Genomic DNA, 27,014 nt, shown 5'->3' with positions numbered 1-27,014 from the left:
ACGAAACGACACACCCGCTCACCTACCCTACCCTCTCACCTACCCTCCGACTAATCCACCCACCTCGTTCATCTAACCAGTCGCTCAACTCGCCTACTCCACTCTCGTACTCACCAATTCCACCATATACCCTACTCACTTTCGCCACCCCCAACTACCCACTCACCTACCCCATCATCCCACTCACCTACCCTTCTCTCACACTCACCTACCAACCCACTCATCCACACACACAACCCTAATACCACCCACTGCCAGCACCGTCCCACTCACCAACACACTCGCCCACTCACCAACACACTCGCCCATTACCCCTCCCCACCCTGTCACTTAACCTCGGTTTGTCCTCTCCACCGCCACCCACAGCCCCCTGCTTGACGCGTTTCCGCAGGGAGGCCGCTGGAGGGGGCCGAGGGAGGGGCCCCGTGTGGGGGCTGCGGTTTAAGTGATGAGTGCGTGACACACTGGCCACCAGCCCTGCATTGCCACCGCCACCACCAACCACCTCATCCTCCTCCTCCTCCTGCTGCTGCTGCTCAGCAGGTGAGCCGCGTGTCTTGTGGGAAGGACATCATTGAGTGGTTGGCTGGGTGAGTGGCTAGCCTGGGTGTAGTTTGGTTGCTCGGGTGAGTGGTTGGCTGGGTAAGTGAATGTGTCGCGGCGTGGGTGGTTGACTGATACGCTGGATGAGTGTGTTGCGATGTGAATGGTTCGCTGGTGAGCTGAGTATCCGTGTGCTTGAGTGAGTGCGTTAGTGGCTAGCTAGGTAGCTGGGTGCTTGAGTAAGTTGGTGGGTGAGTCGCTGGGGGGGGGGGTGGCTGCGTGAGGACACCACACTGCCTCATTTTGTTGTTTACTTGAGTTCTTCAGTAAATTCTCCTGTGCTTCTTGACTTTGGTTTAATTTACATTTCCGGTATTTCTGTTTCTATCTCGCTCGCAGTGGTGTTATCTCTATCTCAAACCTCTGCCGCCTGTTATGAAGAAAGTACAATCCGTTACAAAGTTTGATGATTGGTGTAATGTTGAGGTTTGCCAGTACTGTACTTTATTTCCAATACTGCAATTACCTTTCTTAACCCGTGAAGCAGTACCGAGGCTCAAGACTCCTTTTCAGGAGGGTTGTGCGGCCGACTGAATGATGCCCCCCCCCCCGCTAGCACCCTCTCTGAGTGACACACTCGTGCTGCTGGCTTGTGGCCACACGGAGTTGGGCCACACGGAGTTGGACCACACACCCGTGGAGGTTGTGGCGCTGCGATCCCATAATCTCATGGTCTGCCCTTCTCGCTTATTCCACCCCAGCCTCTCCCGATGTCGTGAATGACTCATTGCGGTAAACCTTTTTGCGCCCATACACTATTAAGCCTACTCAGGGCACCGCAATGTAAACTGTCTTGTGAGGGTCGGCCAATACCCTGGCACCGGAAACCCTGGGACTTTCTTCATAGGTACCCTTCGGATTAAAACCCATTGTGCCAAGCAATCCCCCACCAGGACACTACGTGTGTGCGCTGCATGTGTGTGCTCAGTGCTGGGGCCAGGGTGGGGGGGTCGCGGTGCTTGCAGAGTGGATTCGAGGTCGTGGCACCACAGGGTCCTGTTACATTGGGATGTTTGGCCAATCCCATGAGTAATTGAGCGTTTTCAGTTTAGAGAGTTTGGCTTCATGTGGGAGGAACATTTTTTGCTGTTACCCAAAGACAACCCACCACACTTGCAGAGGGTGTAACACTTGGGAGATTCGCACGGATATGTTCAAGAATCTACGGTAGGAGCGAGTGGTCTTTCTCAGCCCCAGGGGGGCAATTAGGATGACCGTTTGGTGCTAAAAGTAAACGTGGACCCGGCACATACAAGCGCCTCACAGCCATCGCAGGGGTCATCGCCTGCGCCCTTTCCACCAGGATCAACGTGCGACTCCAACCCCTGTGTACATTTATGTTAATGTAAATTAATTAACGGAAATATGTTGGTCAACAAAGTCAGTTTCCGAGGGAGTAATGCCCCCAAAACCTCTGCACCAATGGATTCATAATCCATTGCTCTGCTTCCCAATATTCCGACCACCTCGTGGCTGGCGCCTACCTCACCGGTGACTGCACCCAGAGCCGTTCCGAGGGTCCGGCGAATCGGGGCGATCGTCCTGGGCCCCGCACTTTGGAGGGCCCCGCGCTTTTATGTCACGGTATCAGATGTAATACGTCAGGCTTCGTTTGAAGGCGTCAGGGTGGGGGGGGGCACACAGCGGGATTTGCCCTGGGCCCTGCACCCCCCTATGGACGAGCCTGACTGCACTCGGTATTCTACAATCCAAATGTACATCCTGGCTCTACCTCCGCTCGGCTTGCAAGATTCCACGAGATGGGGCGCATTCAGGGGCGATTTGTTCGCAGACCCTAGGAACGTGACATTTATAGCGCTGACTCGGGGGCCTGAAATGAGCACAGGTCAAATCTCGCCAAGACATTTGTTAATGTGGACTTTGTTACCTAAAGACATCTGTATCAGCTCGTTAAGTACTGTACATATGTAGTGACTGACTTGGAGACGTAACTTCTTGGAGGCAATTCTTTAATTAAACACCGAGCACACTGTTACACACTCTCTGCTGTTACACAATGCTCTGTCTCTCGCTTAAACGCAACTTTACACTGATTGCTAGCCTACAACACAACGCGAGCCATCTGATACTGACGGTGCTGAACTAAGACAGCCAACTACTGATAGCTGCGCAATTATCAAGTGGACAATGACAGTGACGAAGGCACGAGACGACAGCGGCGAAGGCAACGATCTTCAACAGCAACGACGACGGGGATCTCACTCCAAACGACGGCCTGATCTCCCGCTCGGGGTCCCCTTTTATCCTGCTAGCGTGGCCTCGCACTGCCCCGGCCACTCTCCCCTTCTGGAACCTACAAGCAGACTCTCGACGTATCCCTTCCATAACCTTTACCCTAGATCCCTCTCGGGTCTATCGCGTGGTCTGCTATCAATCAGGGCTGCTTCAGGCTGCAGATCCCCTTCCCTGCCAGCAGCCAGCGCTATGCTACGTAGTGACCAATTCTATGTCACTACACATATATGCAAAGTGAGTGCACCGGGTACATTAAATTAGTTCAGTTGACTCGTTCAGGGTACAGTGACATTTTCTTTTAAAGCTTTTTCAGAAGTGACCTGGCCACAAATGATAACACAACAAAGTAGTTTATCATTTGGAAATGTATAGCAGCCAAATAATCTAAACACATGGTGGAGGGGAAAACCGGAGGGCCCGGAGAAAAATCCACGCAACCACGGGAAGAGATAACATGCAAACTCCAAATTTATAACAGGGTGGGGATCGAGCCCACAACCTCCTCATATCAGCCAAGGAAGATTACAATTCGACACTGTGGCGCCCTATAGATATCTGTATCAGCTCGTTCAGTACATATGTGCTAATTTGTTCAGTTGACTCGTTTAGTATACGGTGACATTACAGTAATTGGCTTGTGTAAGACAACCCGGCTCAGTGCTCCTTGAGTGAACTCAATTACGGCCGCAGAAGAAATATTTTATGGGATTATTTTCCAGAAAATCCAGATTAGTACCTGGTGCGAATTGTCAACATCACCATGAGGAAGACAAAGGCGGGTGGGCAGGCGTGGCGCTGGCCACATCGCTCCCCGTGTGTCATGCCGGCCTTCATAGGTGCTCGCTAACAGCACTTGCTGCTTCAGTCTGTTCAGGCTATACTGGAGATCTTTGTCTTTGTGTGTGCACTTGTGCTGGTGCGTCTGTGCGTGCGTGCTTGCATGTGTGTCACATTTGCTCGCTGGACTTTGGATCGATGGGTCTCTAGTGAGCAGGATGTCGTCCATTGTGAACGTGCCGACTCTCCAACACTCGCACTAAAATCGATCGTTATAAGGTTCACAGCGCCACTCCGCATGGCGGTGAGCGATCGTAAACTCTCATTACCTTGAACAACAAGCCAGCACCTCTGTGGTTCTAGCTTGGAATCCCAGCCTAAACACAGATATTGTCCTTCTCCCACACCACCGATGAGCATAGTTGGCTGGGTATGGTGTTAAAGAAGGTCAATATACATACAAGCATCTTCCTGGTGAGTTCATTCCTCGCCTAGAATTGTTTAGATGTTTTAACCCCAGCGTAACTGGACACAGAACAAATGCTAGAATTTATCCCTCCAGTTTTACATCGTATATTCTGATATCCACACTTGTATTCCAACTTGTGCTGTTGGCATTGTCATGTGACAAAGAACATTTATTTTTTGCAACTCTGCAGGTGAGCAGTGCATCACCTTGCGTCAGTGAACGGCCCGAGAACATGACAACGCAGAGCTACCACTGAAGTCGCTTCTCTAGGCCTCTCTATTCACACTAGGGCCTCACTTTTTTATTGTTCATCGCATGTCAATCAAACCTGAATATTTAATTCTCAGAGCTGGATTTCAACCCAATTAATTGAAAAGCCAACTTTAATATGACTGTGTTTGTTTGCATTCATTTGTGGCTGAGCAGAGAGCATCAGCTCACTACACACTCGCACCACCGAGTGGACCCCCTCGCTGCCACCGTCACTCCCCCCAGCGATGGCTGCGCTGCGCACGCTCGCCCTCCGCCGCGCGGCTGGGGCCCTGGGAGCCGCCCCTCTGCACGGGCCGGCCTCGTCCCGCCATGGCGGCCAAGCCGGCGTCTCCTCCTCCCCCTCCTCGTCCGCGTCATCGTCGGCGAGCGCCGGAGACTACTACGACGTGCTGGTGATCGGCGGAGGCACGGGCGGCATCACGATGGCCGCCCGCATGCGGCGCAAACTGGGGTCCTCGGGCAAGGTGGCCGTCATGGAGCCGAGCGAGGTGCCCGATTCACGGACGCGCCGCGACTGCCTCGCGCACCCCGGTTCGATTCGTGGCTGCGGTGCGAGCGAGGATCCCCGTGCGCCCACACGTGGCCGGTATCGGCACGATCGCGTTGGCGTGATGGAAACGAAATGAGTGCCGCAGTCCCAGTGGCAGGCGGTGGTGTCTGAACCCGGATGGGTACTTGCCTGGGTCGACTTGGCCTAACATAATGAGTACCTGGTGCAGAGTGTGAAATTATGTCCAGTCAATAAAGGTGGCCGGGCGTGGTGCTGGACACAGCCACCATTGTTGAGCACCCGGCCGACCATTTATAGGTGCTCGCTAACAGCATTTGTTGTTAGCGAGTATCTATTAAGGCAGTATTTTAGTTTAGTTTTTATACAATTAAGTGCGTGAACCGCTGCGCCACCACTCCACAAACATGATAATAACTATTATTTTAATTTACCAGTGTAATTCATGCAAATTGCATCTCACAATCATTGGTGGAGGATTTGTAACGTGCATAGTTTTCACACGGAGAGGAACGAGCGAACAATTTACAGACAAATGGGAGAGGGAAGGCAGCCGGAACCAATGCTACCAACAATTGCCCAAGCTCTGTGGTCCTATATTGTGATGTTTGGCCATATGTATATATATACAAGTAAATAATAATATCTAACTCTAGGACGGGTAACGCCAGCTTCTAGCAAAACCCGGTACAAAATCTTAATCTTTATAAGCATCAGAATCTTTATTTAGACTAGAGGAATCCGATGAGCTATGAAGCTCTTTTTCATACTTGTCCAGTCGGGGCATGGAGTCAGGATGACTTGATCTAGGACCAGTTCAGATCATCATCACCAGTGTTGACCACGAGCAGCAATTGAACTTGGGTCGCTGGGTTCATAGTGCAGCGCGCTAACCACACACCACCGCTCCCTACCACCACCATCATCACCACGGTACCCACCCGCAATCCTCCGTCTCATCCTAGGATTTGTTGCTTCCGCCCCCCCCACCATTCTACCCATCCTGCTCCCCCCCCCCCCCACCATGGCAGATGCACTACTACCAGCCCATGTGGACGCTGGTGGGTGCCGGTGCGAAACGCTTCGGGCAGTCGGGCCGCTCTACAGCCTCGGTGATGCCCAGTGGAGTGAGCTGGCTGCAGGAGCACGTCGGCACCTTTGAGCCCGAGCAAAACCGTGTGCGCACTGTCAGCGGGGCGCAGGTGAGTGGGGCGAGTGTGGATAGGCGAGATTGGGTATTGGTGAGCGTGTGAGTGAGTGAGTGGGCAAATTTGTGGGTAGGTGAGTGAGCGAGCAAGTGAATGAGTGGGAAAGTTTGTGGATGGGTGGATCAGTGAGTGAGCAAGTGGGCAGGTTTGTGGGTGGGTGAGTGAGCTAGTGGGCAGGTTTGTGGGTGGGCGAGTAAGTGAATGGGTGGATGGGTTTGGGTGGGTGGGTGAGTGAGCGAGTGGGTATGCTTGTGGGTGGGTGAATGAGCGAGATGTGAGCCGCCGTAATGCCGATGCCACCGCTCATGTTGAAACTGGCAAAAACAACAAAACTCTCCGTTCTTGTCTCCGCAGATCAACTACAAGTATCTGATCGTGGCAATGGGTATTCAACTCAACTATGAGCAGGTGAGAGGCTGAGCATCTATATTCGTGTACTTGTATGTGCGTGTGTGTGTGACAAACTGGCAAGGGAGATGGACTGATGTGGTACAAAAGGATGTGGAGCTGATTGGACTTGTTGATGACTGGCACAAGCAGTGTCAAGATCAGCCTCTGTGTAGGTTCGTGAAGGACGTTACTGTGCAGTTGGAGGCAGTTGCCCTCCAGCAATATCGGAGAGCAGGGGAACACTGCTCACAACAACGAGCAGAGCACCGGGCCGCTAAAATGCAGAAATTTGGCAGTTTGGGGATCATAGTTGGTGCATCTGCCAGTCATCTCAGTCGGTCAACCCATGGCACCTGAGTCTGTTCTGTGACCTCCTGCCATCGGGCCTTTGACACTTCACATGGCCTCAAAGTGCACCTAGCATGGCACAAGTACATTGGTGATGTCACTACCACTTAGAGGCGAATGGCAGCTGTTGTTGCAGTTGTGGTACCCAGTGTTATCACAGGCCACGTGCAGAATAACCAGGTGGGCGGCTCAGCGGTACAGCGAGCGGCTCGCAATTGGAAGGTCGCGAGTTGAACTCCTGCTTGGGGGTTGACTCTGCCCATCATTGCTCCCTCCAAGGCCAATGAATTGAGGCAACAGTGGCTGTCTTATGGACAGACTCGCCCACACCATATCAATATGGAATTTCAGGGCTGTAAAGAGGAGATGAGCGCCAATTCCTCAATGCTCAGTTTAGCAGGAAATTACTTAATTTTTTTGTAAATAGAATACAATAAGTGGAAGGATGGGGGATCTTATCTTGACATGCACATGATGCTGGGATACCTGGTATGTTGAAGGAACTTTTTGGTATTTAAGTGGTGATACGGCTGAGCAGTAGCGTTTTTGCCGCTTGTTGTAGAGGTTAGTAGTTCAAATCCAGCAGGCTTCCCTGGTTAACGTTGCAGGCGTATTAGTCATAAAATATATATGCTGTCTGCTTCGCAGTGGACGTTAAAGATCACGTTACATCATTGAAAAGAACAGACAAAAATCCAATTTGAAAAGAATTACACTGAAAATTACTCGAGTAGAATTACACGAGGCACCATGGCCCACTTCTGGCAAACTAATGCCAGGTACCGACACTGTGCCGCACAGGGACAGCTGCCACTGGGGGTGCCCTTTTACGTGTGCTGAGATGAGATGCAATGCACGTCACTTAGAGTTTCTGAAGCATTTAAGCAAGCGCTGTGTAAATACAATGATTATATTATTGAGAGTCAACTCAAAAATAAGCGTGTGCGGATTTATCTGGAGTTTCACTTTATTTGGGCCATCCCTCTTCCTTCCTCGTCTCCCCTGACACTCGTGGGCACTGTGACGGTTGGATCATCGTGATCTGTGGATGTTCCGCCATGTCGCCGAAGGGCTGGCGATGTCCGTAGGTTTTTTTTTTGTCCTGGGCATTTTGACGTGCGTGTGAAACCACTCCGGGTGGTTGAACCTGTTCGGCGTCCCCGAGTCGTCGAGGACAGGCGTAGCAGCCGGGGCTCTTCGGGCCCAGCTCGGAGGCATTCGCAGCTGACGCGGATCCGCGGCCATTGTGTGTTTAGTTTGTTGTCCTTCCCTTGCACCTCCGATTAGCACGGTTGGCTACGTACAGTGCAAAAGAAGTTCCACATACGTACATAGCCACGAAACTGGCAGTACAAAGGAGGCATAATGAATTAGACAGACGGTACAAATGAGACAATATAAGTGAGACAATGAAAGAGTGTGACAGTACAAAAGAGACAGGCGTGTCAGCCATGGGGGTTGTTTGATCATACTCCACCACGCTGATCAGTGCGGTGGATTGCATAAAATATAAGTACTTTAATAATAATATAGAAAATATTTTCTTACACTTGAAATGTGGTGCATAGCTCGTGAGCTGAGGAATCGACAGTATGTCAATGTGTCGTGCCGGCCTTCGTAGGTGCTCAGTAAAAGCACTTACCCCAAGAGCATGTTAAGACTATACGGTGGATCTTTGTCTTTTACTCCTCCGGGTAGAGGCAATAACACTATATCGCCACCCTTTAAAGATTCTCAACGAGCTCCGACTGATACACTCGCAGGAGGGCAGGACCCTCCTGAAACTAGTCACGAGACTCGGGGTGGAAAAAAAAATGTGTGCAAAGAGCACAATTGTGCAAAAAGAAACGATCAACATTCCTTGAAGCAGTGCTTTGTGATCCTCAAAGTGATTTTCTGCTGCATTGTAATTATTTGAGCTCAGCTGTTTGTACTACACCAGGGAAAGTAAGGGATCTGTTCTGTGAACAGTGGTTCAGGGACAGCAGCAGCAGGGAGCATGTGTTCTATTATGTCATGTACGAAGGCTGTTGCCATTTGTAAATTCACCGACAAACCTACCCAGTCACCCATCTACCGTCCCACTGACCCACCACTGATCAAATTGATCAATTGTCACGATTCCGGGTTGTGGTCTAAATATGTTTTTAATGATTTAGTTGCTGTAATTTTAACCACTTCCAACCATCATAACCACAATCACCGCAGCAATAATCTCCACAATCACAACTACCAAAGCACCACAGCAACCACTACAGTCACAACCACCATCACAACTACCACCAAAACCACCACCACTAAAACCACCACAATCACAACCAAAAATAAAGGCAAATATCCCCTTGTAGCCTTAAACTGTCGGATCAAGTGCTGTTAGCAAGCACCTATGAAGACCGGCAAGGCACACGAGGGGCTGAGTGACCAGCACCACACCCAGCCGCTTTTATCTCTCTAGTGGCGATATTTACACACCGGCTAAGTCGACATAGGGGAGGCGCAGGACCAGTTCAGATAATCGTCAATGGTGTTAGCTGTGGGCGGGAATTAAACCCGGGTTTACCGGGTTCATAGTGTGGCGCGCTGACCGATAAGCCACCGCTCCCCACAATCGACACCACCACAAATGCCACAACCACCCGACTACGGTCAAGATCACTTGCCCGGCCCCTCCACCCCCTCCTGCATTCCCACCCCCGGGCTGCCTTCCTCCCGCACCCCTGCCATGGGCCCCCCTTACTCCGCCTACCTCCGCTGACCCCCACACCCCAGTCGCCCTTCTCCTCGCTGCACGCAAAGCAACAACACCGACTTTGCCGAGTCACGGTGACTGCCACGGCCAGCGCTCAGCTCCCGGCGAGGCTTGGGCTCCTCTTCTTCGTTAGCGCCCCTCCTCGTCAAATCCCCGTTCCCACCCCTCCTCGCCGTGTCCCCTCAATTTCCCTCCTCGTGTCAGGAGCAGGCGTGGTGCCATGTGCTGCTAGGGTTGTGGCGAGGGATAAGAGTGTTGGGTGGTGAGGGTTGCAGTGGTAGGGATAGCGTTGTAATTGTGAGGGTTAGAGAAAAGTGACACGGTTATTGTTCGGCTTGGGATTATGATTAGCATTGGGTAGGTGGAGAGTAAGTTTCTGAGTCGGTGTTAGGGTTCGAGTAAGCGTTTGCATTCTATTTCTAGATTTAGTATTGCTGTGAGGCTTTGGGGTTATGATTAGTCTTGGGGTTAAGGTTCGTGTCCGGGCATGCATTGGATTTAGTGTAATGGTCGGGTGAGTGCTGGAGTTTAGATAACACCGTTGGGAAATCCCACAGTTGGGACACACATGCACACAGGGACACAACAACACCAATGGCCTCGGAGACTGACGCTGAGAAATGTAAACGCACATGCAGGGACACGAGGAAATACTCGCTCAAGGACACGGGGACACTTGCTCAAGGACACGGGGACAGTCTGCAGACACAGGAACACACGCACACACGTACACGCGTGTGCACCCACACACACCCACAGGCAGGCGCATCCAGATACAAACTGGTTCCAGATATGATTTGTTTCTGTGTTGAGTTAAACCTCTCACTGGCCTCACGTCAATCCTCACACTTTTACCCCCGACAGCGAAGCGGTAACACTCGAGTCTCAACAGCAAGAAGTGCCTGGGTTTGATTCCCGATTGGGGCGCCTTTCTGCGTGTGAACTTTGTATTCTCTCCGCCTGTTGTGCGTGGGTTTCCTTTGGGTTCTCTGGATGATTCCTCCCATAGCTAAACGCACACACGTACAAATGTTATCGATATCGGCCAAAACCATCCCAATGCTGAAAAATACATTGAAAATTACTGAATTAGGACCACGCAAAGTAACACTATCGCCCCCTCCTACAGAAACTTGCAAGGACCCTCCTGAAAAAGAGCCTTGAGACTCGGTAAAGCTTTTCTGGGTAAACGAACCTGGTGATGATAAAAATACAAAAACTTATCTGTCAATATAAGCAGCGAATAATTAGCAACGTTCGCAGCAGCAAGTGAATATAAATTAATGTTTATTTAACATTTTTAAATGTGTATGCATGTCATTGCTTGATAGCTATGTGTGTGTATGCAAGTCTGTATTCTTAGTGCAGCGGTTAGTGCACCACGCTATGAATCCAGTTACCCGAGTTCGATTCCCACTCATGGTCAACACCATTGATTACATTAACTGGTCTTGGGCCTCCCCTAGGTCGACTCAGACTAAAATGAGTACCTCGTGCGGTGTGTAAACATAGTCACTCGGGATACAAAGGCGGCCTGGCGTGATGCTGGCCACCCATCCCCTCATGTGCCATTCCGGCATTCATAGATAGAAGCTCGCTCACAGCACTTGCCCTAAGTGTATGTGAAAGCTAAACGTGGGATGTTTGTCTTTGTATTTGCATATGTGTACGTGTCATTGGGCGTTTGGCATGTGAGTGCATGTGATTGTATGTATGTGTGCGAGTGCGGAGCAGTAGCGCACTGTGCTACAAACCTAATTCTAAGCCAACACCAGTGACGGATTTTAATCTAAGTGCTGGGCCTTCCCTAGATCGAATCAGCCTCAGCCAGACATAAATACCTGATGTGGCATGCAAACATCAGCACTGGCAAACAAAGGTGCCGGTCACCCACCTCCTCGTGTGCCGTGCTGGTCTGCGTCGGTGCTACTTGCTAACAGCACTTGCCCCAACATTATGTTGGGGCTATATGGGGGATCTTAGTCTTGTACATGGCATTCCGTGTTGGCCAGAGGTGGGACAAAGTCATTGTTATGCAAGTCCAAGTCGAGTCGCAAGTCATCAAATTCATGACTAGAGTCTGACTCGAGTCCAAGTCACATGACTCGAGTCCACATCTCATAGGTGGGACAAAGTCATTGTTATGCAAGTCCAAGTCGAGTCGCAAGTCATCAAATTCATGACTCGAGTCTGACTCGAGTCCAAGTCACATGACTCGAGTCCACACCTCTGGTGTTGGCTATGTGTGAGTCAATCATAATACATTTGTCAATGCATAATTGCGTATCCGTTTCTTCATGAAACATGTTTATGTGCTTTAGGTGAGGCTTTGACCATTTGAGTAATTCCACCCTACATTTTCCTCACTGTATGCGTAAAAAAATGTTTTGCGAGGTCAAATGCAACACTGTCAACATCATGGATTATGTCTAGAAACACGATGCAACTGTTTCACTTCGTCCATCAGCCTATGGGGCCCTCAGAGCCAATCTTTTCCAGTAGTGATTGCTTTTAATCACCCTGCCTGCTGGCAAGACCCAGAAAGTCAAAACCGGTGTAGATTTTTGTCACCATGAACAAAATGCTGCTGGAAAACGTAAGCTTGGAAGGACAAGAGGCTAAGGGACTAAAAGCAAAGATTACATTGTAAACGTAGGTACAGACATTGTCAATGTATGTATTCACCCATGATTATCCAATTACGGGTGGAGCAATGGAGATTTTTAAATAAAACACGCAGAACATATTATTTTATGACCAGATTTTTTTCTGGGTGTTGTAATATTATAATTTAGCGGAGCCCATTCTTGCTGATGTGTTTACAGTTGCGGTGTTGCATTAGCGGTGACGTAATCACTAATGAAGATGACGCCATGCCAGTGGCTCAGATGTTGGAGATTCTAAGGCGGCACCGCCTCAAGGTTTAAACCCAGCGGTTATTATTTAGGGATTAAAATGTCCTGCGGGTTTAATCCCAGGTTTCAGCCATGGCAATGTGAGTGGCAGTGAGAGCGTGAGTGACAACCTGTGCATTGCGGGTGACAGTCCGCGTGTACGTGTGACAATGTGTATGCGGGTGACAGTAAAAGTATGACAGTGTGGAGTGTGCATGAGTGATAATGTGAGTGATAGTCTGCGTGTGTGTGAATGATAAGTGTGTGTGTAAGCACAAGAGCGTTTTTCTACGTTGTTGTGAAATGCATCCGTGTCCCCGTCTGACTGGAGACAGAAGCTTCAGTTTTCAACTGCAGATGCAATGCACCCAGTGAATGGGGATTACAACACAACAAAGATACAGTTCCCCTGTATAGCCTTGAACAGACAGTGCTGTTGGCGGGCACCTATGAACTCAAAACTGCTCTAGAGGAGTTGTACACCCCTAGCTGCCAGTGCTATTCAGTGGCCTAAAATAAAATGTTTCGCTCCGGATGATGGCTGCAAAGTATGACCTGTGTTTTGATTTAGTGTGCTGATCTTAAAGGTGCATTGAAAAATTATAATACTCCGACTGATGCTCCTGCTGTTGTGGAGTGACTCATGCAGCCAGCTATGGCTGCAGGGTTTTGGTAGTACATGTTGTTTATGTCATTTATTGTGAAAATTCTGTCACAGTTCCTATGATCACTGTTTCATTGCTTTCATGGCTTTATTTTGGTGATTTCGAAAAGTTTATTGGTTTAGTCATGTTTGTTGTAGTACGGAGTAAGACTGATGGCCTTAATCTAAGCTGTCTCGTGGTTGTTGTTGTTGTTTGACTTGCATCCCACTGGGATTTTTGCACACAGCGTTGGTGTACGGTGTTTTTTCTGCAATATTTTACTGTCTTTTCTTGGATTTTCTGTTTGCACTTAGTCACATATTCACTTTAAGATGTTTTCTTGTTCATGTTTTTATTTTTTGCAGTTGCACTCGATTCAAGAGCCGAATGGCTCACAGGGCTATACCTAATTAATTAACTTGAACTTGAAGGCAAGCACGGCACACGAGGGGGTGCGTGTCAAACACCACGCCCAGCTTACATTGTTTCCCTAGTGGCGATATTTACACACCGCACCAGGTACTGATTTAAGGCTGAGTCAACCTAGGGGAGGGCCCAGAACTGGTTCAGATATTCGAACTCAGGCGGCCGAGTTCGTAATGCAATGCCTAAACCACTGGCACCGCTCCCAATGCGTGCGCACACACACACGAACACGCGTGTGGGCACACGTCACGCACACGTTACATACACGTTACGCACACGTGCAAGTTCTCAAATTTGTAAGTAGCAAGGGAAGTCATCATAGAAGAACAGTTCAGACAGGGAACCTGCACACGTCTCTAAAAGACACACAATCATAAACGCGTACAAATAGCACCAGGACTTTTATGCGTCATGCCAAAAGTATCAACAGTTCCTGAAGTGCTGTCTCCAACTTTCATTATCCACTCTAGTTCTCTGGCCTCTCTTATTTAAGTGACGAAGCAGGGCCATTGCTCATAACGTCACCTATTATATATTTTTTGTCAGGCCACACACAGTGTTGTTATTGACGTGCAGTGTGTTGTTGTTCATTGTGTTTGTGCACCACTGCCAAATACAGCAGTAGCAGCAGCACGTGATTTGCACTGTGGTCCTCTTGTCTTTGGTGACCATGAAAGTTAACACAAGTAAATGTGACGGCGTAGGTTTTGGCGGTCATTCCTATGTGAGTGGCACTCCACTCGTGTTAGGCTCGCACAGCAGCCGCGTGTTGTTCGGCGTCGGACGGCGCAGCGCAGCCGAATGTAGCTCCCGACTCGGCATGCGGAGCGAAACGTCGGACGTCACTCCGCATGGCGCGTGGCACAATGTGGAAACGCGCCGTTTTACGGTTTTCAGCTTCACGCCTTTTTCGCATAAGGTGGAAAATCGTATTTGAATTTTTTTATCTTGAACAGCTGTTAACATAGCAGGGCATCACCGCCTCCCCCACCGTGGAAAGCATGCTACAAACTGCCCGTGTGGCCTGCAATCCTCAAACTAACGATGACCAAGCTCTGGTTAAGTCACTTGGTTCCCACGTGGCACGGGGTTGGGGAGGGCTCATTACGGATCGGAGGAGACGCTCAGCCTGCACTGCTGAGTTTCTGGGTTTGGTAACAGGTTTGGGTAGGGGTTGAGGTACAGATTTGGTTACAGGTTTAGTTCCCAGTTTGGTTCTGGTTTGGGTTATGGGTTTCAGGGACTGGGCCCTCCTGGGATCTCAGTTACACACTACCTCGCGCCGTCATGCTCCAGAAACGGACGACGGCGTGCGTACTGCTGGAGAGAGAGACGAATTGTGCCGTGCCTTGTATCGGCACGATATCTGACGTTTCAGTGCCATGTGTAGGGAGCTTCTTCAGCAACTGAAATGAGCCGTTCACCTTGTCCCTCGATTATACAGCATTGCAAGAAGCTCCCCAGGCAGCACGTGGAGCAATATGTCAGACATCGTGCCAAACAAAAGAAAAACACAAAAATATTGGATCTGACAACGGTACAGCCGCTGCGTGCAAAGCCCCGGTTAGTGAGCGCCGCGGTCACGTGACTTCCCAGACTCTCCTCGTTACCCTGGGACGTGGGATGGAGAGGAGGGTGCCGGGGGCACTCTGCTGGGAAGGATCGAGTGTGCGCTCACAACCATAATCCGGTGTCGATCGGCGAGATCGCGAGCGGCCGGTAGGGGGGCCGCAGGAACTAGGTGGTCTGAACCCTCGTCCCACTCACCGACCGGGCCTTCTTGAGGGTTTTTTTCCCATAATGGCGTAGAAAGGTGCAGCCACTGTCGGTGTCGGTCAGTCTGCGATGCTGAGATGACCTCGTGGGAACTTTTGTCAGAGAGCCGCTGCCTTCACCACTGTTGCCCCGTTGTGTTGCGTGATTCTATTGCCGCACATCCCCATTGATTGCTGTGTCCTATATCACTATCAGGTGGCAGCAATCCTGCCCCCCCTCCCCCAAATTCACTGCCGTCGCTTCCAATTCACTGCTTTCCCCCTCTTAAGTTCACTGCCACCTCCTACTTCACAATTCATTGTCACCGTGAATACTACTGCTCCCCTAATTCGCTGTTCCCCCCCACCCATAGCACTGCCAGCTTCTTTTGACTCTTGCTGTTGATTTCACTGCCGTCCCTTTTCGGTCTCCTCCTTTCACAGCTGCTGCTCCCATCATTCTCTACCACTCCCATTACAACCGCCCAGCATCCCCCATCCCCCACCGTGCTGCGGTGGTGAGATGTTATCTCCCTCCCCTGGTATGCAGGTCTTGGGTTCGATCTCGACCCTGACGTCTACATAGATTTTTTTATACAGGCGTCAGTTTTTACATCCACATTTAGAACCAACGTGCGTTTAGATTATTTTTGCTGCTATAAATTTGTTGAGATATCATTTATGGCTAGGTGGGTTCTCAAAATGAGATACATAGCTCAGTGGGCCTTACCTGGTAAAATAAAAGTTTTAGTTTATCTCACCATCTTCCATGACCCCCCCCCCCTTCGCCATCACCACCTCTTTCTACGTCTAGGTGCGAGGGCTCCCCGAAGCGTTCGAGGAGGCGGGAGTCGGCTCCAACTACTCGCGCCACTACGTGGACAAGACGTGGCGCGCGCTGCAGGACTTTCGCGAGGGAAACGCGATCTTCACACTGCCCAGCACCCCCATCAAGTGCGCCGGCGCCCCCCAGAAAATCATGTACCTGGCCGACGACTACATGCGCAAGGTGCGCCGAGCACCGGAACTCGGCAACCAGCGGCACGGGTTACCATGGGTTACCATGGATTACCATGGGTTACTGTGGGTTACCGTACCACCACTGGTGGTTTTCGGGCTGTTGCCACTCACGCGTTGTCCAGCGTTTCCTTCTGCGTGCCAGCCAGCTTCTTCTGGAACTGGAAGTTAACAAGATTCCCGTCACATGCAGCGACACCAGAATCTGAAAATTTATGTAGATTGAAGGAGAAATCCGATGAGCTATGAAGCTTTTTTTGACAGATGTCCAGTAGAGGCAGGTCAGCAAGTTCTAACAGCAAATTATACACAAAAAAATAGGAGTGCAAATATATAGAAATATTTATAAGTAAAAAGTGCGTAAGTACATACATTCCTTCCAGTATTTCAACACTAAATGCAAGCTTGGGCAAAGCAGCAAAACAACAACAAAAACAGTCCCCAGCCCACACTAAGACAACACGCAACGCTGGACATTGTATCCAACACATGCCGGCACAAACCGGACGTGAGCCAGGCGGACGTTAGATTCCCAGTGAAGGGGTTAAAGTGAGGTGACGGTTTCTTGAGCAGGGCACGTCAAGGTCAAGAGTTAATTTTGGTTGATGCCACTGTGATGGCAGCGCCTGCTTGCCATCGCTTTTCTCCACATGCTAGATCCTGCAGTTGTCGTGAAGTTGACTTTCAAGGCCCAGCCTCCCAGTCTGTGCCAATCTGGCTCGTAAGCCTGAATCCACATTGTAAATAAAAAACATTACAGATCGATCGTGATGTCAAATCGTGGTGTCAATCATGATGATTCTTCGTTCCATGAAAGGGGCCATTAGAAACATACATATAGTTACAGGCTGCCTATAAAGCTATCGTCCGTTATTGAAGGATTAGTAACTTAGGCATAAGTTTGAACATTGTTCGATTCTAACCTTCCTCGATCCGAGGTCTAAGCGCGAGATGGACTCTCCTCTATTCTACATCACAGGGCCCTGTCTATGGAAGTCTTTGTGTCGAATTGTCCCCATACTGAGCCCTGTCCAATCAGCAACAGCGTCGTAATCCCGAGCTCTTCTGTGGTCGGCCTCAGCCTCACTTTCCTTGTTTTATAAATTACACACAGGTTTGAGCACGGTTGGAAAAAATTACACGAGCATTTGGTCGTGTGAATATTTTTTGTTTACCTGATAAGGCTCATCGCCCTAACCCTGTACATGTCCACCACATCACATCGAGAGTCGAGAGGGCCCCAGGCGTTTGCCACCTTCTCAGCTGTGATAGCTTTTTGAGTGTGACCAGAATGTGCCATCTAGCTCACCCCAAGGGATTTTTAATTAGACACTTAACATTTTGCTTATCCTCAGCATTCCACCACACAGTTCAAACTTGCTCTCTCATTATAATTGTTTAATAATGTTGGAAATAGAGCTTGTGTGTTGCACTGCAAGACCGTGAGAGATGATGGATAGACAATGGATACCTCGTGTATTGATGACAATGGTGATTGATGATGATGTGTTAAAACAAGGGGATAATGGATGATGGTCAAGAATAATAACGGAGTGGCAACCGAGGACTGGAACGTGTCCAAGAGGACGTCCAAGAAGAAATAGAGTAATATCGGATCATGTGCAGTTGCTTGGGTGTATTATAAAAATTCAGGATCATGGAAGGTGGTGGTAACTTGGGGCGGCCTTCATTCAATAGTAGATTGACCATGGTAGATAAAGCTAATTGATGATGGTGGATAACGGATAATGCGTACGGACAACTCCCGTATTTTATTCTAATTCTTAAATTTCATTTTTTTCAGACGGGCAAGCGAGACAAGGCGAACTTCCATTTCTGCACATCTCTGGCCGTGATGTTCGGCGTGAAGAAGTACGCGGATGTGCTCACCAAGATCGCCGCCAAGCGCAACATCGCCGTGAACTTCCGCCACAACCTGGTGGAGGTTCGCGCCGACCGGCGGGAGGCCGTCTTCGAGAAGCTCGACCAGCCGGGCGAGACCGTCACACTCGAGGTTCGGCAGAAGCGTTGACTGTATGGCCTCTGTCCATCCATCTGTCTGAAACTATTACAACTATAAACTTAACTATTTCTAATAATTGTTTTTTTACTCTTCTATCTGGCAACAAAACTGACATCATGTTTACATACACCACAATACCTGCAGTCATAATGCAAACAAAAAACATAGCTCTGATAATGTATGCACTGTCCTTGAAGTTGATTGGTCCACACCCGAGACAGCTTTCCTTAGAGCCTAGTCTCACATGGGTTGGACCAGATGACGCCAAAAGGCGCACGACTCAAAGACAATGCACCATCAGAGTATGAGAGCTCGGGGTAAGCATTTACACCAATTAACTATTTCTACTTTATCAGGTTAAGCAGACTGAACTTTTACGTCTTTTTTTTTAGTCGGGTCCCACAATTTTCATATCAGAGCTCTCCAACACATTTGGCCACTATTGAGTCGTGACATAGCCAACACAGTGGCATGTAGCATATTATCGACAAAGCTCAATTATTGCAACTCACTACTCTACGGGACGTCTGCCAAAAACAGCAAGTTGCGCTTCTGCGACCATCTGGAATGATGTTCCTTCAGATATTAGGAAGCCACTGGAGATATGCACTTTTAAATCTAAATTGAAACCTAATTTCTTTAGAACTGATTTTTGTGTTTAGTTTGTTGTCCTTCCCCCTCACCTCCGATTAGCACGGTTGGCTATATACGGTGCGAAAGAAGTTCAACATACATACATACAAATGATAGCTGAATGAAGTGGCTTATCACGTGTAATTTTATAGCAGCCAAATAATCTAAATAGATGTTTCTAAATGTGGAGGAAAATTCAGAGGACCTGGACAAAAATCTACACGACCAAGGGGAGAACATGCAAACTCCAAATATACAGTCATCAGGGCCAGGACCGAAACCATGAAATCCTGCATTCCAGACGAAGGAGATAACATTTCGCCACTGTGGCACCTAGAGATGGCCCAATATGAGTTAAACTTGAGTACAGGTGTCCCTTAATTTACGAAAGGAATGGGTTCTTAAAAAAAACACGTAGAACGAAGTTCCATAAATTGGAATGGCCTTTCCCATAAACTTAATATAAAAAAAATTAGGAATGTGTTTCGGCACAGGGAACTAGATCATTCCAACTCTACTCACAACCTAAACATATACACCTATATCACTTTTAAAAATACAAAAATAAAGAACATAAATATTAAAACGATTGAATAATAATGAATAAAAAAAATGTTTTATAACCTTTTCATGGAGCTCACCAAAACATCTGCATGTTGGAATAACTGGAAAGGTGATGTGGAGGCGTCACTGTTCAACTGTAGGGACACCGTGACGCGGTCGTGGATGGATGACGTCGTCTCCCGGGTGGCTCTTGTTTGATATCGTGGTGCATGCCGAATGAAATTTCGTTTACGTGGATATTATATTTCGTGAATCAAAAAGTGTCTAGAATTTGCCAATTACTTTGACGCGAAATTTCGTTAATCGAACGTTTCATAAATCGAGGGATACCTGTATAAGGGACCAACCCTAGATCAAATCAGCCTCATTGATAAAATGGTTGCGCAAAACATGGCGACATAAAATCGGCGTGAAATGCACAAGCCTTTTAGTTCAACCCTTCTGAGCAGCAGTGGGTCAGTAGTTAGCATGCTGCACTCCAAACCCGACAACCCAAGTTTGATTCCCGCTCACGGCCGATAACAGTGGCAAATATTTGAACGGGTCGACGGTTTCCCATAGGTTTACTCAGCCTTATATTAGTACATTGTGTGCTGTGTATACATCAGTTCTGGGGAGACAATGGCAGCCGGTCGCGGTGCTGGGCCACCACCCCGGCGTTCGTAGGTTGCTCGCTGGCAGCACTCGCCCCAACAGTCCGTTAAAGGCCACCACACTGGGGATCTTTGCCTCTGTGCGCGTGCAGTACAACCTGCTGCACGTGACGCCGCCCATGGGCCCCGTGAACGTGCTCAAGGGCAGCGCGGTGGCGGACGCCGCCGGCTGGGTGGACGTCGACAAGGGCACGCTACAGCACAAGCGCTACCCCAACGTGTTCGGCATCGGAGACTGCACCAACATCCCCACCTCCAAGACGGCCGCTGCCATCGGTGAGCACGCCCGTTAGCACGCCCGCGTGTTGGCATGCCCGTTAGTGCACCTGCTCGTTAGCAACATGCGTTAGCATGCCCTCTCGTTAGCACGCCGATTAGCCCGCTCGCCAGTTGGCATGCTCTCTAGCTCACCCGCCTATTAGCACGGCTATTAGCACACTTGCCCGTTAGCATGCCCGTTAGCACGCTCGTTAGCACGCTCGCTCACTTGTTGGCTTACTTGCTCGCTTGTTAGCAGGTTAGCACACATGCTTGATCAACCGTTGGCTTACTCAGCACATTCGTTCGCATGCTTGCTCGCAAACTAACGCGCTCACTTATTTAAAAAAAACCTCGCATACTTATGAGCTCACTCATTAGCACACTCGTTCACTCGTTAGCACGCTCGCTCACTCCTTTATTTGCATCCTAGCTCACTCGCAGTCTCCCTCTCTTACTCCCGCACTCTCGCTTGCTTGCCCACTCGCTCCCTCTAGTGGCTGTAGACGACAAGCCAAGCTGTTGAGCTAGAGGAGACATCTGTTCATGTTTTGTTGATTACTAACAACGCAGACGTCCTTTGGAATTGACTGTCCATGCGTCCGTCCATCGCTTCCTCTGGACGTGAAGTCCTGCCAGCCAGCCACATTTTGTTTACATATCGTATGATATTGAAGTTATGCAGCTGTTGAGAGAGGTCCCAGTCAGCTTGACTCTGTGCTGACATCTGCAGGCCGTCCAGAGGAAGCGATGGACTTCCTCTTTATTTACACAAGTTTATAAGTACAAATAGTAAAAGTAAATACTTTTCTGCTGATTTTTCAACACTAGATGTAAGCTTGGCAAGGCAACCATTAGACCGGTTCGAGTCCCAAACATGTAAACACAGGGGTCCCATTGTAGTGACAACAACAACAATAATAATAATCTGGTATATTTGGTATTTGCGCCATTTTCAAAGGCGCTATGTTTCACTCATGGATAGGGCAGAGGTTAGCCCAATGGATTACGAGCCCGGCTACCCAAGTTCGATTCCCACTCGCACCCAACATCAGTGATGAATATTGGAACCGGTCCTTGGACTCCCCTAGGTCGACTTTGCCTCAAATGAGTACCTGGTTTGGTGTGTAAACATCGTTATTGGGGAGACAAAGGCGGCTGGACGTGGTATGAGCCACACCACCCCTTCTTGTGCCATGTTGGTCTTCATTGGTGCTCTCTAACTGCAGTTACCCCCTACAGAGTCTATATGGCTATACAGGGATCTTTGTATTTGTGTGCGTTCGAGGAGCGGTAGCTATAAACCCGACGACCTGACTTTGGTTTTCGCTCACGATCAACATCAGTGACGATTATCTGAACCGGTCGAGGACCTCGAGCTAAATTCGGCCTTAAATGAGTGCGTGGCATGGCGTGTAAACATCGGCACTGGGGAGAGACACCGGCAGTCTCAAACGTGGTGCTGGCCAAACCACCTCACTGTGTACCTTGCCGGCCTTAATAGGTGCTCGCTGACATATATTATTGGCTAAATGAGGGACCTTTTGTCTTTGTGTGTGTGCGTGCGTGTGTATCCCCATGTATGCAGCTGCCCAATCGGCCGTTCTGGACAAAACAATCTCGAGGGTGATGAAGGGCAAGGCCATCTTGCACGCGGTAAGCTATGTTTCACTCATGGGTAGGGCAGAGGTTAGCGCAATGGATTGCGAGCCCGGTTACCCAAGTTTGATTCCCACTCACACCCAACATCAGTGATGAATATCGAAACCGGTCCTGGGACTCCCCTAGGTCGACTCTGCCTCGGTCCGGGGGTTCGCAGTTCGACGTGAGCCAGCGCGCTCCCCCTTGGCCCATGTTCCCACGACGTAGTTTCCCATGCTTAGCGCGGAACACTGATTTACGTCAACCCTTCCACCCCTTGGTCGAGTACGTCTTCATCTTCCACTTGCCCTTATGCTTTTCCCAAAAAGAAGGAATATGAGCCTCATCACTACATGTCCATCTTTCTCTGTCTGAATAAATCCGACATTTGTTTGGCAACATCCAATTACAGGCAGTCCCCGAGATACGAATGTCCGATTTATGAACATCTGCACTTAAGATGTTATCATTTTTTACCATATGACTTGCGAACAACCAGTTGTACTTACAAAACCAAACCGTGTGATGCACGCCCCTCTGACGAGCCAGCTAGCATCAGGATGCAAGGACTGTGAAAATATAAAGGATATTTTTGCTTATGTTACTTAATTTTATGTTTTATTTACTATCCAGTATTTATTACAGTTATACATGCCCGTATTCACAATGCTTTTTAAAAATTATTTTCTTGTCCTTCATATTTTCGTCATGCTTCCTGAAACATTTCTCTCCTTCGAATGGTTTCCTTTGTCACTTTTTTGTTCATAGTTTTTCTTGTCTATCAGATTCTCAGCATTGCACTAAAGCACAACATCTCATGCAATATCTACAGTATGTATTAATGTTGAACTTCTTTTGCACCGTACCTAGCCAACCATGCGAATCATACGGACGGTTCACTGATTCAGTGTCCTAGTCTGACATCATTCGCAAGAGTAGGCCGGCATCAGGGTCCTTAATTCGGCAAATTCGAAAATGAGGCCGCAAGTTACTCTTTTGGGATCTTATGCGATAATCATCGCCCCCTACTGGAAGACAAACTACCCCGGATACTCTTGCAAATGAGACTCCATCCTGGTCTCTTGCGTCCTGACCTCGTTAAACAAAATCATTTGAAACTTGTTTTAAAAATTCTTTTTAATGATTCATAGCTTGTCTTTTTGAATTCTAACATTGGCAGAAAACCCTGCTTGTTCGGTTTATGATGTTCCCCTGCTAACTCAGCACCACATGGCCATATAGAAAATTAACTGTAGATAATTTTCATATCTGGTATCTTAGGCACGTGTTTTGCAATGCCGTAATATTGAATGGACGATTGCGGGCATTACATTTTATATTTGTCCATTCCTTTGTGACCATAAGCGTGCGTGCCCATGCGTGTGTCAGTGTTTTGGAGGCAGTCACCCTCCTACAAAAATGAAGGGCAGAGGAGTGACGCTCACAGCAATGAGCGGATTGCCGGGTGGCTAAATCGCAGAAAGTTGGCACACTGGGGAGCACAGTTGGTGCATCTGCCAGTCATCTCAGTCAGTAAACCCATGACACCTGGGTCTGTTCTGTGACCTCCTGCCAGCAGGCCTTCGACACTTCACGTCGCCTCAAAGTGCACCTAGCATAGCACAAGCACCGTGGTGACATCACCACCACTTAGTGGTGAATGGCAGTTGTTGTTGTTACTTGTGTGCCTCTGTGGGGAGCAGGTGGCGCAGTGGTTAGCACACTGTCCTATAACCCTGGCGACCCGAGTTCGATTCCCACTCATGGCCAACACCAGTGACGATTATCTGAAATGGTCCTGGGCCTCCCCTAGGTCGACTTAGCCTCAAATTAGTACCTCGTGCGATGTGTGAACATAGCCACTAGGGAGACAATGGCGGCCGGGCATGCTGCTGGCCACCCACCCCCTCGTGTACCGTGCTCGCCTTCATAGGTGCTACTTGCTAACAGCACTTGCCGCAACAGTCTGTTCAGGCTATATCGGGGAATCTTTGTCTTTGTAAGACCGTGTATGTGTGCCCATGTTTATGTTCACTTGTGTGTTTGTGTGTCCGTCCATTGCTGCATGGTCACGCCCACGTACCTGCCCGTCCGCGCGCGTCACGGTGCAGTACGATGGCTACACGTCGTGCCCGCTTGTCACAAGCTACAAGACGTGTGTCCTCGCCGAGTTCGACTTCAACGGGCAGCCCCTCGAAACGTTCCCCTTCGACCAGGGCAAGGAGCGGCGGACCATGTACCACCTCAAGGCCGACGTCATGCCACCACTCTACTGGCACGGCCTGCTTAAGTACGTGCTCCACCGCACCCCACCACACGACAGCGTGTCCCAGCGCATTCCCAGCGCTCGGCCGGCCGAACCTTGCTATTCAGGGCACTACAGTAGCGAGGTGTTATCTCCCTCGGCTGGTATGCAGGAGATCGTGGGTTCTATTCCGACCATGACGATGCCTGTATATATGAAGTTTGCATGTTCTCCCCGTGCTCGCGTGGATTTTTCTGTGGGTCCTTTAGTGTCTCCCTCCACATTTAAAAACATGCGTTTAGGTTATTTGGCTGCTACTATAAATCATTTGTGGCCTGGTAACTTCTACAATAAAAGCAAAAAATTTAGTGGGCCTTACCTGGTAAATAAAATAGTTTAGCTTAGTTTTTATTTAGCTCTCCGAGCAATGCCGCAAGCGTCAATGCATTTCCTTCGTCTGTCTTGCCTGTAAAATTTAAGGTCAAAAGTTATTTCCTGCAGCAGTGAACACTGACAGTCAATGAGCACGTGGGACCCGAGCAGTTGTGCAGTTGCAAATATTGTGGCTTTTGGAGTAAACCTGGCAAAAATTTAATCCACAACACTCACGCAAAATCGGCAAGGTGCTGTGCATGTGTCATCCAATTCACCATTGTTCTGTTTTGTTTGTCAGCATCGGCACTTGGGTGGCCGGGAGTGTGCAGTGCTGGCCTTCCTATCACCCCCTGCCGTGTGCTATTGTGCCAACCGTAATAGCTGAACACAGATAACACGTCTCCTGACATGGCAACCAGACTAACGTGTGATTCTTTGTCTCTGGCTGTGTCTGTGTGTTTTTTCAGGGGTTTGTGGGGTGGACCAGGAATTTACCGCAAAATTATGCACCTGGGCTTCAAGTGAATATCTTACCCATGATACACTGCGTCACCAACCCCCTCTTCGACCCCTTCCCTCTGTCAAATCACGTCACTACTTGAGCGAGTTAAAATGGCCACTTGTTGTGGTCCTTCCTCTCATGAGAGTGAGTTTTTAGTTTTATTGCCAGATCTCGCGTTGTCTCCCCTTTTGCGTTTTCCACGTGAGTGAACTTTGTTTCTTGTCTTGTCGCGTTGACGCCGCACAAACGTTTTGAGGTTCGCACAGATGGGTTGTTCGGTATGGTCACGTATGTGACAGTCTTTGCCTAGAATGGCAGGCTTCATTTGTACACGGCTCCCGAGTGCAGCTGATCACGTTGAACAAATTTCGAGCATTTAAATCGGAAGTGAATTCACCTCGACTTGAAACCTGGCTTTTTATGTTCTCACGTGACAATTGTCACTTGTTACAGGAAGCCAGGCATGGGGATGCCAGCTCGCCTTTTCCGGACGCATCAACGATTGCGTGTGGCCATATAACAAAAGTTAATTTCAACAGCTGTTCAATGTGGTTTCTTTGCATTGCTTACATGTCAAGTATTGGACCATGAGTAATACTTGCCAAATCAGACATTAATCATCCTCGAATAATGATGGAACTTACAATTATCCACACCTATGAAAAGGAAATGCTTTTAGGGAGTGAGAAGATAAGGAAGGAGAGCAGCTTCTGCTTTCGTGTGGGATTATACAAATCAGCCCGACTACTGGCCCATTTAACGCCACAAGTCACTCCTGCATATGAGACTCGTCCTGGTCTCTGTGAATTCTCACTCTAGTTAAACAAATGCAACATAACTTCCTCAGATGTTATCGGAGGGCTTTAGTTGTCACCTGTTTTTAGATAGGTAAATGTCCTCCTCCCCATCTCCCGGAGTTAACGCTGATCTTCAGCACCGTTATTGGGACTCACTGCACTGCAAACACATCTCGCATAGACACTATATTTTTGCATTAAGGGAGAAATTTGTAATAATGTTTCTTTTTGTTGTTGTTTAAAATGAAAATGCATAGACGGTTACGTTTGTGCGCGTTTGAATCGTCGATAGCTGCCGCCACTGCCGCCACCGTGATGTTACTGATGGCAATGGTAATAACGACGACAGCTGTCTTTGGGAAGTAACACAATAAAATTTGCTTGTGGAGTGACTTTAACTGTGATACATTCTCTACTTTTATTTCCATCTTGTTTGGTATTTTTCTCTAAGTTGTGTTCCCAATTGTGTGATCGGTGTCATCTCCCGAGACCAGGGATCCTGTACCCAGCCGCGGCTCGGCTCCCAGGTTAACACTCGGACCCAGCTCACGCTTGAGTCAGTTCGGTTGCTCCCAAAAGACGCACGAGTTAGTGGCTCATAGCCATCGTCGTTTGGCTTGTAGAATTCCTGAGCACGGCTCTGGGACCCTGCTCAAGAGCCATGGCTCAATTGAGCCACAGCCAAGCCTGAGACGAGCCACGACTAAAACTATGGAACTGAAAATCCATTCTGATGCAGGGCAGTGCGAGCCGTGTTACACACATTTGTGTCACACATTATTTGAAGCTTTTGCTGTGTTGGCAGGGGTGCATACGCCAGTCTTTGTGCTTGTTGAGATGGGCCCGAGTTAATCAAGAACAGCAGTGATATCGTTTTGTAATTGAGCTGCAAATGAATTGACCATCAATGCAGGATTTAGACATGCCGATGACGACCGGATGGATGCTCTGACGGAAAGCATCGTGGTCCAATTGTTTCCAGTCCCTGGATGACAGCATTGTGACGG

At 48.9% G+C, this 27,014-nt stretch overlaps 1 protein-coding gene across 2 annotated transcripts; it reads left to right on the top strand.

Moving 5' to 3' along the window:
- The first annotated feature begins 438 nt into the window (after positions 1–438).
- SQOR (sulfide quinone oxidoreductase) lies at positions 439–26,405 on the top strand. 2 transcript variants are annotated; one of them, XM_078874654.1, is made up of 10 exons: positions 439–543; positions 4,532–4,866; positions 5,918–6,088; positions 6,449–6,502; positions 16,114–16,308; positions 18,121–18,330; positions 20,282–20,465; positions 22,036–22,103; positions 24,200–24,378; positions 25,176–26,405. In XM_078874654.1, exons 2-10 carry the CDS (start codon positions 4,603–4,605, stop codon positions 25,231–25,233), a joined length of 1,383 nt encoding a protein of 460 aa, XP_078730780.1. In that variant the 5' UTR covers positions 439–543; positions 4,532–4,602; the 3' UTR covers positions 25,234–26,405. The 2 variants fall into 2 exon arrangements, with proteins under 2 accessions (XP_078730780.1, XP_078730781.1); XM_078874655.1 differs by having other exon boundaries at positions 516–590.
- The last annotated feature ends 609 nt before the right edge of the window (positions 26,406–27,014 follow it).

The sequence above is a fragment of the Lampetra fluviatilis genome, chromosome 39 (assembly GCF_964198595.1).
Source record: "Lampetra fluviatilis chromosome 39, kcLamFluv1.1, whole genome shotgun sequence".
NCBI classification, from domain to species: Eukaryota; Metazoa; Chordata; class Hyperoartia; order Petromyzontiformes; family Petromyzontidae; genus Lampetra; species Lampetra fluviatilis.
Note: the sequence above shows the minus strand (reverse complement) of the source record. Positions and strands in the feature narration are given on the sequence as shown.

Coding starts and splice junctions, on each gene's coding strand:
- SQOR (XM_078874654.1), top strand. CDS start 4,603: ATGGCTGCGCTGCGCACGCTCGCCCTCCGCCGCGCGGCTGGGGCCCTG. Junction 18,331..20,281: donor GCGAGACCGTCACACTCGAG/GTTCGGCAGAAG, acceptor GTGCGCGTGCAG/TACAACCTGCTGCACGTGAC. Junction 20,466..22,035: donor CAAGACGGCCGCTGCCATCG/GTGAGCACGCCC, acceptor CCATGTATGCAG/CTGCCCAATCGGCCGTTCTG.